The sequence below is a fragment of the Aspergillus pseudodeflectus genome (assembly GCF_044049435.1).
Source record: "Aspergillus pseudodeflectus strain CBS 756.74 chromosome Unknown BJX68scaffold_16, whole genome shotgun sequence".
In the NCBI taxonomy this organism is placed as follows: domain Eukaryota; kingdom Fungi; phylum Ascomycota; class Eurotiomycetes; order Eurotiales; family Aspergillaceae; genus Aspergillus; species Aspergillus pseudodeflectus.
The window spans coordinates 506,505-520,985 of record NW_027263792.1 but is presented as its reverse complement, the minus strand read 5'-3'; the positions used below and the strand labels follow the sequence as shown (position 1 = coordinate 520,985).

At 51.2% G+C, this 14,481-nt stretch overlaps 6 protein-coding genes across 6 annotated transcripts; 2 read left to right on the top strand and 4 right to left on the bottom strand.

Annotated features, from left to right (window-relative positions):
- Positions 1-2,074, bottom strand: BJX68DRAFT_63276 (peptidylprolyl isomerase). Its single transcript, XM_071049523.1, has 5 exons — positions 1,655-2,074; positions 1,527-1,594; positions 1,452-1,461; positions 1,309-1,395; positions 1-1,245 (listed from the first exon to the last, which is right to left on the bottom strand). Exons 1-5 carry the CDS (start codon positions 1,668-1,670, stop codon positions 305-307), a joined length of 1,122 nt encoding a protein of 373 aa, XP_070900311.1. The 5' UTR covers positions 1,671-2,074; the 3' UTR covers positions 1-304.
- A 2,087-nt stretch (positions 2,075-4,161) lies between these two features.
- BJX68DRAFT_265824 (D-aminoacyl-tRNA deacylase) lies at positions 4,162-4,960 on the bottom strand (the record flags this gene model as incomplete). Its single annotated transcript, XM_071045331.1, has 5 exons — positions 4,162-4,284; positions 4,357-4,583; positions 4,635-4,677; positions 4,727-4,905; positions 4,954-4,960. 5 exons carry the CDS (start codon positions 4,958-4,960, stop codon positions 4,162-4,164), a joined length of 579 nt encoding a protein of 192 aa, XP_070900310.1.
- Positions 4,961-5,458: 498 nt separating this feature from the next.
- Positions 5,459-7,446, top strand: BJX68DRAFT_265823 (CNOT2/3/5 family protein; the record flags this gene model as incomplete). Its single annotated transcript, XM_071045330.1, has 3 exons — positions 5,459-5,713; positions 5,769-7,321; positions 7,386-7,446. 3 exons carry the CDS (start codon positions 5,459-5,461, stop codon positions 7,444-7,446), a joined length of 1,869 nt encoding a protein of 622 aa, XP_070900309.1.
- A 2,065-nt stretch (positions 7,447-9,511) lies between these two features.
- Positions 9,512-10,573, top strand: BJX68DRAFT_63479 (C2H2-type zinc finger protein). The gene is made up of 3 exons (XM_071049526.1): positions 9,512-9,643; positions 9,695-10,104; positions 10,157-10,573. The coding sequence occupies exons 1-3, from the start codon at positions 9,626-9,628 to the stop codon at positions 10,392-10,394; spliced, it is 666 nt and encodes a 221-aa protein (XP_070900308.1). The 5' UTR covers positions 9,512-9,625; the 3' UTR covers positions 10,395-10,573.
- Positions 10,574-10,869: 296 nt separating this feature from the next.
- On the bottom strand, positions 10,870-11,646 carry BJX68DRAFT_265821 (MGMT family protein; the record flags this gene model as incomplete). Its single annotated transcript, XM_071045329.1, has 1 exon — positions 10,870-11,646. One exon carries the CDS (start codon positions 11,644-11,646, stop codon positions 10,870-10,872), a length of 777 nt encoding a protein of 258 aa, XP_070900307.1.
- A 1,657-nt stretch (positions 11,647-13,303) lies between these two features.
- BJX68DRAFT_254630 (translocon subunit SSS1) lies at positions 13,304-13,647 on the bottom strand (the record flags this gene model as incomplete). Its single annotated transcript, XM_071042907.1, has 3 exons — positions 13,304-13,344; positions 13,396-13,482; positions 13,563-13,647. The coding sequence occupies 3 exons, from the start codon at positions 13,645-13,647 to the stop codon at positions 13,304-13,306; spliced, it is 213 nt and encodes a 70-aa protein (XP_070900306.1).
- Positions 13,648-14,481: the final 834 nt, after the last annotated feature.

The following is a 14,481-nucleotide window of genomic DNA, read 5'->3' as shown; positions in this document are numbered from 1 at the left end:
ATTGCTGGCAAGGATAAACCATATATCCCTTACGCTCTCAAGTGAATATCCCAGTGCTGACTTGAACTAAGGATGTAGATTCCAGGACAACAATACAGTGCGCCTCATTCTCCACGCTAAGAAACCAGTATTGTATAAGCATTTGGGGAACACTGAGCTACGCGAGCTCGGAGACGGGAGAGAAGCAAAATTGCGACGTCTTTTTCCGTGAAACCGAGACACCTTCACTTTCTATGCAAATGGTTGGGGATGAAGAATTTGGGAATATGAACGTTTCATGAATCATGAGCTTGACAAGTGCCGTCTATGAGAAGAACTTGCGAGCAGTGGCCTTCTCCTTAGCCTCACGAGCCTTGATGGCCTTGTTCACACTTGCCGTCTCGGCTGTGATCGCGGCATCATTAGGAGCCAGGTTGGAAGCTTCCTGCAGATCCTTCAGAGCCTCGTCCTCTTCCTTGAGTCCGCTGCTGGCGACTGCGCGGCGGTAGTAAACCTTGGCCTTGTCGGCATCTTTGGCGGCGGCAGCCTCAGCCACGTCGAGAGCATACGTAGCCCAGGTTCTGGCATTTCTGAACTGGCCGAGCTTGTTGGCCAACAGAGACGAGTTGGAGTGAAGGGTGAAGCGCAGAGCCTTCATCTGGGGTTCCAGGTCTTTAGGATCCTGCTCATCCGGCTCGGGGAACTCATTCAGATACCGCAATCCCTTCTGGTACTTCTCGAGACCTAAGCTGGCGTTACCGCTCTTGAAGGCGGTGTTTCCGAAGCTCTTGAGGTCCGAAGCGATCTTGAAGCAGACAGGAGCGCTCAGCTGCTCGCCCTGGTGGTCATCGGGGAAGTCCTCGTATGGGTCACCGGTAGCGTCGGGAACCTGCTTATCCGCATTCTCGTAATCCTCACCAACCAGCTCGCCACAGTCCACAACGGTCACATCGGAAGTGGGTTTGTCGGCTTGAGTTGACATGTTCTCGATCCTCCGGACGATGCTCTTTCCATTGATGACTTCGCCGAAAACAACGTGCTTGCCATCGAGGTGAGGAGTAGGGACGGTGGTAATGAAGAACTGACTGCCGTTGGTGCCGGGGCCGGAATTGGCCATGGAAAGAAGGAATGGGCGCTCATGCTTGAGCTCGAAGTTCTCGTCGGGGAACTTTTCGCCGTAGATTGACTCGCCGCCAGTGCCGTTGAATGCGGTGAAATCACCACCCTGGATCATAAACTGTTTGATGACTCGGTGGAAGATGGAACCTGGCGGAGTTTGAATCAGACTTTTGCTTGCTCCTCAAATGGCAATGGGGGAGCTTGTTGTACCCTTGTAGCTCAATGGCTTGCCCTGTTTTCCCACTCCCTTCTCCCCGGTACAGAGGGCACGGAAATTCTCTGCAGTCTTGGGAACAACTGGAGAACAGTCAGAATGAACGGTAAAAAAAGGTGCTGCAGTCAGCGGGCAGTACCATCGTTGAACTATGAAGCGGGGTAGTTAGCGCACTGTAGCAGCCACATTTAGTCGCAGAATAGAGAAATCTCACCAATTCGAGAGCAATGCGACCGGCCTTCTGCTGACCGATCTGGATGTCGAAAAAGACACGAGAGCGACCTGATCCGGAGCTTCATTAGCACTCCGAAAGAAAAAGCGGGGAAGATCTCGAGGACGTACGCTGAGATTCAGCCATGATGTTGTGTTAGTTGGGGAGAATTGAAAGAAGGGGATTAGGAAAGGAGATGTCAGATTAAGTATTTATGGGATGAATGACACAAGGCTGAAGGGGGGAAGAGGAAGAGGAGGAAGTCGAGGGGAAGATGTGGGCTGAAAGACCTTCACTTTTGGCCGCGATGGCTTCCATCACTTTCCATCACGCCGCGCCACGACCATCGATTGCCTGCACGCTGTGACTCCGGGATTGAATTCCAAATTGAGGGGTCTAGCTGCTTGGAAGAGGGGCATTTATGCTATTGTCATTCTTATTCGTCTGATTGGAGCTAGTGGTGGTTTAAGCTAAAATGATCGCTCCCCATATGGTGAGCACTGAGTTGATTGTCGCCTGGTTCCATAATCGCCTCGCATATCTTAGAGCACATAGTTAACAAGCATGTGATAGAAAGAGAGGACTTAAAATCAGACTGGCGTCTCTAAATCACAATGTTTTTGTTGAGCTGCCCAGACCACAGACTCTACAGAGTAAATACACAGGATACATGGCCTGTCACTCAACGGCCAGGATCGCTTTCATTCGAGATGATTCACATTGTCATCAGTTCGCCGCGCTTGAGAGTACTGCGGGCAAAAGTACTTAACCAGTATAGGACGGCAATCAGAAATATGTCTGTATATTTGGATGTGTTGCATTGGCAAGGTAGGAAAGCAACGGTCAACCAGCAGCATTGTATCAATTCACTTTTTGTGGGGCAACAGCAATCACAAGCCATTCAAATCCTGAATAACAGTCTCGAATATTGCATAATAATCTCACAGAGCACGGACTATCTTGTGGTAGGGCACTCCGTACAGAAAGGCGCTATGAGCACCGCACCACATTCACCACAGTACCGCCTCTTTACATCCAACTCAGCTTGAGAAACGGGATATTTAGGGTATCGCGGCGAGGCGGCAGGGCGAGGAGGAGTATATGTCGGCTGGGGCTGATTGACCGGAGGGTTGTGGGTGTAGCTAACAGACACCCCCTGAGCATGGCGCGTTCGAATACAGTATATGATAAGAATGATCCAGCCGGCCAGCTCGCAGACTCCGGCAATGACAAAGCAGGCGACTGCGCCATAGTATTGACCGTCCTCGTGGTGATTGCGAGATGACGATACACCAATCAATCCACCGCCAACAGCGATGAAGATCAAGCCGATGGTAATCATGGATATCGGAAACCATTTTGAGATTCGACGACTTGGAGGAAGGGTAGTGGTTAATGCAGGTGGTTGCATAATAGACTGACCCGAATGGTTCTGCATCGTAAAGTAGTTCTGAAGTGGAAGGCAGAAGGTCACAGACAAGAACGGCCTCGAGGGCGGCGCGATTATTTGAAAAGCAATGTTGCGCCTGCTTGCTTCTCAACGGATTCCCACCTGGGCAGGGTGTTGGGATCACGCATCAGTCCGTATTCCGATTGACGACATTAAGGTTCTGATGAACCGCCGCCGTTCGTGTGAGGGATCCTGCATCCTGCTCCTTCGACAACCAGCTGCTACACCAGGATCGCAGACCTGGTCACAGATATGGGGTGATAGGGCCGTTAAAACGGAGCTATTCTTGGCCCCTCCTGGCCCGCGGGCCGCGGAGGATTCTCGAGATCGTATTGGTGCAAACAATACCATAACCTTCCTAATAGAACTCTCGCGTAATGAGTGTTTCCCATGCAAGAGCTGTCACGAAACTCTTCAGCCAATAGCAGATCCTGGTAAAAAGAAGAAGCCCGTAAGTGTTGTCCTAGGGAGGGATATGGTTGGTTCAATGACCAGTAACAGGAGAGAATGAGGCGTTGAATCCTATGAGGTCTGGGCCTTAAAATGGGCTCTCCGAGAAACATTTCAACGACATGGGCTGAAGTTGTGATGAGAGTGGCTATCCCAAATTTGCGCGAGAATCTTTGCAATAGATCAGCATTAAGCAAGGTTGACAAGCACAATGCTTCTGACATGCATTTGACATTGACGCGCAAGCTCATGTCAGTAGAGACTGCGGTTTTCTCGTTGAATTAATGTGTGGTATAGTCCGGACTCTGCGGATAGAAAGGGGAGATCAGACCGTCCTATCACGATGACGACTCGAAAATGTTGTAAGACCTTGTGTGGAAGATCGGACCTGAGGATGAGTACATGACGAGGGCAGTGACCAAATGCCAGGAGGCGCAACGCGAGAAGATGATGACGACGAAGACACGGAAGAATCAGTGATAAAGCTTTTCGGGCGTGAAGTATAGATCGGACATCAAGTTGGCGGAATGATGTAATCCCAAAAATTGGGCAAAGTTTTGTCCTTCCCCTTCAAGCAGAGCGCCTGGGTTTCGATAGTGTGGGTTCCCAAAATCCTCCTAGGATATCGAAGATTTTACCGTAGATTAGTGTTTCCTGTATGTATCGGGGTTTATCCCTCGAATCATCTATGTCTATTATACAGCCGTAAGGGTATCATTTATCAAGAATTTCATCCGTCTACTCTAGGAGTTCTGCGGGCAGCTTGAACTCCACGGTCCCTGACTTTTTCGTAGCAGAGGAATCTTTGTCGTCAGTACTCTTTTCTCGCTTCGGTAATTGCGTGTCAATTTCAATTGTAACCTGTATGTGAAATATGATGTCAGTTACCGTTGCTTCGTCAAGAAATCACTGGAGACGCGAGAGCTTGCTAACCGCCGCATCTTCACTGCGGTAGTCGACACCCACCGGCCCATCGTTGATTAGCTCGACATCCATCATTGCTTGGAAAACGCCGTTCTTGACGCGCTCAGGTTTGTAGTTCTCGCCGAGCCGCTGGTAGAAATAATCGTAGAGCTTGCGTGCCGTATCAGCATTGGCGGCCTCATGAAAATCCGGTTGCTTGCCCTTCTTTAGCTGGCCAAAAAGCGTAAATTGTGATACTATAGACGTCAGCAGAAGATTCACGAAAAAGAAACGTGTAGTAGACGTACCACAAAGCACTTCGCCGTCAATATCTTGGACGTTCCTTTTCCACTGTGTTCCCAGCGTAAGCGTAGTCCAAGACTTGACCCGGGCCACGTACCTGCTTATCGGTTTCCGCTGGGAACAGCCTTGCCTTCAATATCCGGTTGACCATTGTGTCAATGTCTTTCTCGGTGTCGTCTCTCCCGACTCCTGCGAGGACTAGGAGTCCTCGACCAATTTTGGATATGAGTTGACCATCCACTGTTACGGACGCGGACTTGACACGTTGGATGACGGCTATAAGTCTGTTAGAGGCTAGGAGAGCGATAGGAGCAGGCTACTCACCTTTCATGATGCTGTTGTTATCGAGGATCTCTGTCAGTTGGTGTTGACACGTGAGGTGGTCGTCGGCGGTTGAGATATAGTAAACCGCCAAGCCTGGATATAAGAATCAATCCATCGATAGGTACGGTAGAAGTCCAAGGCAAGTCAGCACAGTGGATATCAATGATATCAGGACCAAATAGAGAAAAGTGACTTTGCACAAGAGATAGTCTTCCCCACCATGGTCTCAGCAGACAAATGTAGGTGGCAGAACTCTATGTGACCGCCTTCTGATAACAGCCATTATCCCCCAGCTTCTTGGGAGAATGAGCCATGCACTCTTTTGAGCATTTTAAGATAACACTGTTAAGCGATAGTCACCCACTCTTAAAAGTTGCTGGACAACCCTCTTTTCTCGTTCCTTCCGCTTTATCCCACCAAGGCTATCCCCAGAATCCCTTCGAATTCCTGCGCCAACGATAGTGGAATTTCGTCTCTTGGCGATCTGTTCGCCTGAACAGCAGCCATGACGTCCCGCAAGACGCAGCAGGAGATCGATAAGACCTTCAAAAAGGTTGCGGAGGGTATTCAGACGTTCGAAGGAATATACGAGAAGATCCGTGCTGCCACAAATCCCACGCAACGCGACAAGCTTGAAGAGAACCTCAAACGAGAGATCAAAAAACTCCAGCGATATCGTGATCAAATAAAATCATGGGCTTCGGGCAATGAAGTCAAAGACAAAGGGCCGTTGCTTGAGCAGCGTAGGGCCATTGAGACGGTGAGGCTGGAATAGATTATGGTTTTGGCCGTCGAGTGAGGCTAACACAAACCAGTGCATGGAACAGTTCAAAGCCGTTGAGAAAGAGATGAAGACCAAAGCTTATTCCAAAGAAGGTCTCTCTGCAGCTTCGCGACTCGATCCAAAAGAGAAGGAGAAGGTCGAAACGTGCGATTTTCTGTCCAACATGGTGGATGAATTGCAGCAGAAGATTGAAGCCATGGAGGCAGAAGAAGAGTCGCTCCACATGTCCATGAAGAAAGGGAAGAAAGATGTCACAAAGACCAACCGTCTAGCAGATATTTCACGCATAACGGAACGTCATAAATGGCATGTCAATAAACTGGAGCTGTTGCTGCGATCACTTCAAAATGGCAACATCGAGACAAATCAGGTGCTGGATCTCAAAGAGAGTATCAAGTACTATGTGGAAGATGGCCACAATCTAGACTACTCTGGAGAAGATGAGACGCTTTACGACGATCTCAACATGGGCGACGAGACAGAAGCGCAGTTCGGGTTAAGCGGTGACAACGACCGTGTGTCGTCGCAAGATACTCAGTCAATACAAGAGGAAGAGATCGAAATCAAGCCCAAGCCAGCATCGTCGTCCAAGTCGTCCGAAGCCACTGGACACCGCAGACCGTCTGCTCAGATGAAGTCTCCACTTCCCGTTCTAGCAACACTGCATCCGTCCAGCTCAAGCAGCTCAACCACCGGCATGAAACCTGCTCCCCCTCCCACGCGTCTGCCCGGTGAAACCTTGAAGTACGCGTCTGCCGCCGCTGCAGCTGCAGCAAGTGACAAGAACGGCGTTGGCATCGCCCCTCTCCCTCCTCCGCCTGGCGCTAGCCCCGCCTTCCCAGCTGCAGTGCCCGCCTCCAAGGCATCGTCTACCGCCTCACCTGTAGTCACCCTCGCACAGCCTGTTCCGAAAGCTACACCCACATCTGCTATCGTAGCGGAGGAAGGTTGCTCACGGACTCCTGCTTTCAGTCCCAAGATCTCTGCCGCCGTCAGCGCTGCAAATACGACGCCCACCACCCCTGCGATGGACAAGGCAGAAACCGCGACCACCAAGTCGCAACCCGCTGTCAACGGACAACTCGGAAAAGAGAACCAGGCCCAGGAAGATGGCGAAGAGTCCATCTACCATCTGCCTCCTGGTCTGCAGGATCTGATTCATTCGTTCGAGGTTACTAAGAGTCGCGCTTCGGCCAACCCTACTAGCCAGCCCCAGTCTGTGCAGCGTCTTCTCACCGCGTCCGCAACCAATTGCCCCGAGCCTGCCGATGCCGAGAAACCCCGTCACTATAAGCCCCAGAACCCTTACAACACCCCTCTGTACTATCCGCAGGAGCCTCTGGCTATCTTGGACGATCCTCGCCTTTACGAGACTGGGCGTATCGACACTGATACCTTGTTCTACTTGTTTTATTACCGGCAGGGCACCCACCAGCAGTATTTGTCGGCAAAGGCGCTCAAAAACCAGAGCTGGCGATTCCACAAGCAGTACCAGACCTGGTTCCAGAGACACGAAGAGCCCAAGACCATAACCGAGGAGTTCGAACAGGGCACCTACCGCTTCTTTGATTATGAGAGTACTTGGTAAGTTTTGACTTTCTTTCGCCTCACATTGGTTGCCTGGTTTTCCTTCTAACCCGAACTGCAGGATGAACCGCCGCAAGGCTGATTTCAAGTTCGTTTACAAGTACCTGGAAGACGAACTGTAATCCACGCCTGTACTTTTCTCCTCTCACATATTCTCATGCTTTAGTCCCTCCTTCAGATATTGATTCGGCTTGGATCGGTGTCACCTGTTTGGTCAGATGAAGACAGCAAGAGTCTATGAAGTCGATTGTTGAGTCATTTTCTGCACCGACAGGAGAAAGGATCTATCTTCGATCACAATTCTGCAAGTGAGATGGAATCTAACCTCATTTTATTATTTTATTACTCCATGTATTCAACCGGTTCAGGAACAGGTGTTATGAATGGGTCTGCGGGACAGGGAGTTCAACGCTGTTCTTTTAGTAGTGCTATGCTGGGCTTGCAGCCATGTCAGGAGCTTCTGCTTGGTTAACCAATTGAAATAGACAAGAGTCTTCTTAAGCGAAACAAACACAGAGTATGCAGCGTAGACCCTTTTCCGAAGTAGGTACCAATGCGGAAGACTGGGGTTTGTAACACAGACACAACCCTGTGAACCGTCGAAGCATTCATGGTGGCTGTGAGGACTGAAGAGCCCAGATCGGCGCAGACAAAGAAAAATCAAAAATCAAACGTGAAAATAAAATAAACCTGGCAAAATTATGCTGAAAAATAGAATAAAATAAACTGAATCAAGAAATCGCGCTCTCGAGAAGAAGATCAGGTCAAGTCTACGTTGATAAAAATAGGAAACTCGAGGGCCTTGTGCAGGCCCTTTGTGTCTCGAGCATTGGTGAAGCTGTTGTAGACTAGATACTAGGTACTGTATCAAGAGTTCGTCTATTGTTGCCTCATGGTAGTTTGGTGAGGGATTTTCAATTAGCGCGCGATGTGAAGAAGGATCGCTTTAGTGTTGACTCTTGAGGAAGGTGATCGTGGGTGACTGAGCGGCAGGCTTAGAGAAGGACAGACCACCATGTCTGCCTTGAAGTCAGCCTCCTGTTTTCAGACCGCTCGTCAACACACCACTTGCCGGCAAACGCAAGTCAGATTAATGCCTCGAACTAATGAAATCCTTATAATGAATTCCTTATGACGATGAATCGATGATGCCCGACAAGGCTGTCGCTCCTGGTGCGGATCCTCAAACGCCCCGCCGGGGAAATCGTGCCGAGTTGTGGTCTTTCATTGAGGCCGCCGCAAGACTGGACTGAAACCGAGAAAAAGAACATTATTACTTCATCTTCAGCAAAAGACGGACTGACTCGTACTTTGGCCATCGGAGGGCCCCGAAAAAAAATAACGCCCAGGTATCTGCAGCAAATGACGATCCCGCACGTTCACCTCCCCAGCGCCCTCAGCGACGATAAGTCCAACCGCGACTGCAGACACAGACAAGAGGCTGATTGGCGCTCCCAAGACGAACTCGAGCCGCATGCACCCCCCTCTTTTTGTTATTCTGTCTCTCGGTTCACTTGTGCTTGCCGTCTTTGCCCTTGTTTTCAACTGCCAGGCTGGTTCGGCACAGCCTGTTCCGCCCGGGTACAGCAAAGGCAGCGTTCATATCAAGTGCCTTGCGACTAGCAATGATGTGTGGGGGATCGCTATGACGACGTCTGCTCGAGCCCAAATGGAGCCAGATTGTCCCTTCCAAGTAATCGGCCCGTGTGGGCTTTCCCTGGTCCCCTCTTTGCCAATCACCACTCGCTTTCTGCCATTATTATTCGGCGAGGGGAGGGGGGCAGAACAACGCCAGAAGCACTAGAAGGCTGGGAGAACTTTCGAATGCTTCGATCCTTTTTCTAGCGTCAGCACGCTAGCCAAGTCGACCCAAGCTAGCAGGGATGGCCTCAGTCGCTTTGCCCCAATGACAGCCCGGCAACTGGGGTGGCTGTGTGCCCTCTCGTCCAATATCTGTGCCGAGTCTCCATGCATGGCCTTCTTTTTCCAGAGCCGGACATTTTTGGTCTGCTACGAGCGCTTGCTCAGGTGATATTCCGCCATGGATATGTTCGTATCGCTAACCTGACGGCGGGACTAGTCTCTTGGATCTAATGCATGTGCGAAACCGACGTCGATGACTTCCACAGGTCGTCGATTCAGGTTCGCCCTCCTAAATTCTATTATAAAAGCTGTGCCTGCACCCGGTCACCTGCTTTATCTCCCAACCTGCCGACCCCCCATGATTTCATTCCCCAGATTCAACACATCGTAGTCTCCATCCATTCTGTCAAGTCATAGTTGACAAAAAATAACATCAAGATGTTCTCTCAGACAATGGTATTTGCCTTCCCTGCCATCCTACTCACTACAATGCTGACCTCGCTGCAGAGCCAACCTATTGCCTGCCCTCCAATGGAGCCGTCCTCTTCGTCCTTCTCGTCTTACTCCTCATACTCGTCCAACTCGTCCTACTCCACCGTCAGTGATGATTCCAGCTTTGGATTCCTGGACATGTACCGCCTGATGCACGGCAATGGAAGTGGCACTGCGACCAGCCCTGGAAGTATCAATGACTTCCCGCTCAACCAGCCGACATTCGAACCCTCGTCCTTCGAGAGCACAGTCTACGACTTTAACCCAACATTCCCCATGTACACGCCTGAACCTCTCCCCCTCATGGACACACCGCCCACCTCCTTCCCTTCCAGCTCCACGCCGGCCTGGTCGCCAACATCCATGCCACCCCTCGACCAAGGGATGTTCCCTCCTCTCGACGGCCTGAGCCAGGAGGCACCCAAGTATGCTCACCCAATCCCCCACTGATTCTGAAACCAGATCTGACTATATCAGGCCTGCCAAACCCTATGCATGCGAAGACTGTGGCAAGAGCTTCACGCGCCCAGCCGACCTGAAACGCCATCAGTCAACCGTGCACTACCCGGTCTTTCAGAACTGCCCTGTCGCCGACTGCTCGCGCAAGGACAACAACGGCTTCCCACGTCGCGACCACCTCATCGAGCACCTGCGCTCCTACCACCACATGGACGTGCCAAAGCGCCGCGCCGCCAAGCGCACGAAGCTGACCTAAACGTCTCCCTATGTACTCCGACCTCTCTTCATCCCCGCACCGTATACATACAACCTTGCTCTTCTGGCCTACTGCGATCCTGGACATCTGTTCTTATACTACCTGGTTCTGATTCTTATACTTCTTGAGAGCTTCTGTTTTATACCATTTCTTCTTCTTTTCGTCATTTTTTTTTTCGAAGACTCGACTCGATTCGATTCGTCACATTCTTCTTATGGTTGACGAGTAATGCGGAATGGGACTGGACTGTGGACTTGGACTGGACGGCGTTATGAGACTCGCATCTAGTTTTTTCACCTACTTTTTTGCTTTTACTTTTTTCTTGATTATTCTATCCTGTCTTTTTGTTAGTTATACACTATAGATGGTCGGCGTTGGAGATACGATACCTGGCATCATTCACATGAACGCGATACAAGATACACGACATAACCGCGCAATCAATTCTTCTCTTTCCAAGTAGCTTTGTAGTTATCTATGTGGTGGGAAAGTCTACATAGACACTTCCCCTTGCCTTTCCCCTCTCATCGAATATCACCCCCTCACTCTCGAGCAACCTCCTCTTCCGCTCCAATTTGCCCACTAATTTACTTCCCCTCCCGGCACCTTTCTTTCCCTTGACTTTCTCAGGAGGCGTCCCCATGTACCCGCCCAATCCCCCATCGACATTCAAAACACGATGACAGGGAACCCCCGGCGCAAATGGATTCAGGCGCATTGCAGTCCCCACTGCGCGCGCGCTCGAATCCAAATGCTTCGCCAGCGCAGCATAGGTCGTCCAGCGACCACGCGGAATCGCAAGAAGGCACATGTACGTCCGTTTTCGGAAAGAGGTCAGTGTTGGATGCATGGAGATTTTCTTTGTTAGTTTCAGGATTTGCTGGTTCTGTTCCTGTGCCTGTGCCTGTGCCAGTTCCAGTTCCCGGGACGACGGGGACTGTTCTTTGATTGAGCATGTGGCCGAGGGGGCGATTGAGTTTTCTGCAGCGGCATCTTTCATTGTCTGGTTGGGATGGCTGCCAAATGCAATGCTGCGCTGTTCTTTGTTGACGCCGGCGAAGCCTGCAGCTGCATGTGGAATAAGGAGGAGGATTGTGGCGTCATGATCGGTTGTGGTTGGATCCTTGTGGAGTTGGCCTTGGTCTTCGTTGTTGATGTCGAGAAGTGGGTCTGGGCCTGGGGACTGCCCGCAGGAAGGAGGGTCGGACTCGTGGGGGCCAGAGAGTGGAGCAACAGCAGCAGGCCCGGGCATTTTGCTTTTCCAATACGTATACTTTTACACTTTCCGCCCTTTGCTCTCTGGTATTATGCGCGGTGGAGTGCGTGGATTCGTGCTGCGGAATGACGAGGGGCAGGATACGCAACGCAGCGACTGCTCACTCGGCTGGCCGAGTTTTTGGCCTCGCCTCGAAGTGGACTGTTGTGCGACCACAGTCTGGAGGAGGGTGGGGCTGCTGAGTGTTCTAGCGCGGCTTCTAGTGTCTTCCCTCTTTGGGCGGTGTCGCAGCAGCGCAGGATGACTACCAGAATAAGGTAAGCGCTGTCTTGTCCTGATTTCTTTGTGTCTCTCACTGGTCCCTGGATCAACTGGCTTAATTCGGAGGATTTAGTGTGGTGTATGTGGCGTGGTACCGTGTGATTGAGCCAGCTGGGGGTCTAGATGGTGTCGGTCTGGTTTGATCTGTGGTCTGGTCTGTTCCAGGCGTGACGTTTGATGCGAAGGAACGGATCATGGAAGGGATGTCGAAGGCTGATGGAAGGTGTCCAAGGTTTCGGGTTGATTGGCAAGTCACTGATCCTTGAATTCCGAGAGGTTAAGTTTCGTTGAGGATGTGGATGGACTGGAGATCATCAATCTGCATGGATTGCGAGTCGCGAAGGCTGGGGAGCTGGAATTTGTAGGCGATGATGGCATTTGGCGCTCTCAGTCAGCGTTGTCTGGGAATTGGCCAATCACGGTTGAAGGATTGGATTAATTGCCATCCCGCACGCTCGCAAAAGATGTGACGGTTGTGACCACTACTAGTACTGACGGTTCCTCGCCGATCGGAGTAACGGGCCGGGTCCGTCGTCGTGTCGCTCAGGTCAGGCTTGACTAGAAAATTCGCCTCTCTGATCGGGGACTCAATACTAGTCCAGATATTGTGGGAAGTAACGGCCGCATTGCTTTTCCCTGTATGCGAAATTAGACGGACTGACGAGGAAGACTCAACTTGAGGGCGCCTTCGATGGCAGGTTGCTTTTTCCTCGTTTGACGCCGAAGGTGTTATCTACGCATACGCTTTCAGAGAAAATGTATAGAGCTACTGCATACCCCTGAGCGATGGATCGACCGGCTGCAGACGAAGACCAGTGAAACAATTGTCTCGACCTGTCCAGGCCCGGTGTCGAGTCAGGATATAGCGCTGATCACCACAGTGCCTTCCAATAAGCGTGGGGGTAGGAGTCCTCTGAACTTCGGAGGGAGGCGCGAAAAGCCGTCAGGGGCTCGCTCAAGCGCATGCGAACAGGATGAGAAACCATTGGCCAAAAGAGCAAAGGTTGGTCTGGTATATTAAGAACACAAACGAAGTAGGTTAAAAAGCAACACTAACGCCGCCCTGATTCAGGCCCCATACATGCACGTAGCAGTTATGCGATATCGCAGATCCTCCCCCTTCGACATACGACGGGTCTAGATCTGCCCCCCTTCCGACTCAGCCGCCGTCGGACTATACAATTGCACGCTTTCACGGTCGATGTGGTGCGGGTATACGTTTCAGTTCCTCTCCTCTCTTTCCCACTCTCCAGTTGACTCATTTATCGGTTGTGATGGCTCCGGTTGGGTAGGCTTATGCCTGGTTCGACGTCGACGTGCGCTTTCGGATATTCGACTCGACCGTCCGCCATCGAAAATTGTATCAAAGAACTTAAGCACCGCCGACAAGGACGTTGTTCACGGGAATGTGGACTGATTTGATTAGTACCAAACACACCGAAACCTTTGGGAGCGGCAACATACTCAGCTTAACAATGTACCCGATGAATCCCATGATTAGGAACCCGGTGCCGACAGCCTGGCTGATCTTGATGAATTCGCGCTTGTCGGCTGTACGTAGAGTCAGCTTCCGTTCTCAATTGCCGCCCAGCATCGATAAAGTAAGCCAACAGGAGGAATGCAAGACATACGCTTCTGGCTGCGCTTGACAAACTGCATGCCATCCTTGAGGAACTCCTGAGGGATGTTGAGCAATTCTTGGACCTGGTCGGACATATTGACTGATTATCGTGTTGCGGCGCGTCAATCAAGCAGAGAAAAGAAGAAGTTGGAGAAAACGGCAAGTTGGCGAGTATTGAAGACGTTGGATGTGCTCCTCTAACTCATGCCAGCTGTGCTTTTGGCAGTTGGAGCTGGAAAAGGGTCCGGATTAACTCGAAGCCGATTCCGCCACGTATCTCCAAGCTCACAGTGGCTAGTGCTCACAAGCCACGGCTGGCACCAGCCACAGAACGATATGAGTTGCTGTTCTTCCCGGAGATTGCGGGGATTTTATCCGCCTCCGATTTTCCCCGCTTGAGCCTCTTCTTGACCTTGCTTAAACTCTGGCGTGAGGTTCACCGGGATCCTTGTTGGTCTTGACACTTGGAGTCTTGGCTGGGCTCAAATATGGTCTTGTGACTTTAAGTTTCTCTCAAGTTACTGGACAAATCAAGTTGGGCTCCATACGCGAGCTCAGATTCCGCACTTCACCCCCCAGTGTTTTCTCGGACAGAACCCACCCGGTTGACATGCGACGTGCGTCATGGAGGGAATGGCATTCCCAGTCAGGTGCCCACTGCTCGCACTCGTATCTCCCCAAACCAGCCATCTATAGCGGGAGTCGGAATACCCTCGTCCGATGTGGAGAACAGCTCCTCCAAGGTTCACAGCTACAATCAAGCAGTGCCCCATGAGCTCGATTACCGAGGTCTCCTGGATGTCCAGTCTATCGAACTAGGGCTGGGACCGCAAGGCTCAGGGCGCAGCAGGCGCAAGGCGCAGTTGCTCTCAAGGTATTAGCGTGCCATTTGAGTTTACGATAGGTGAGCCGGCAGCACTCTAATTCCC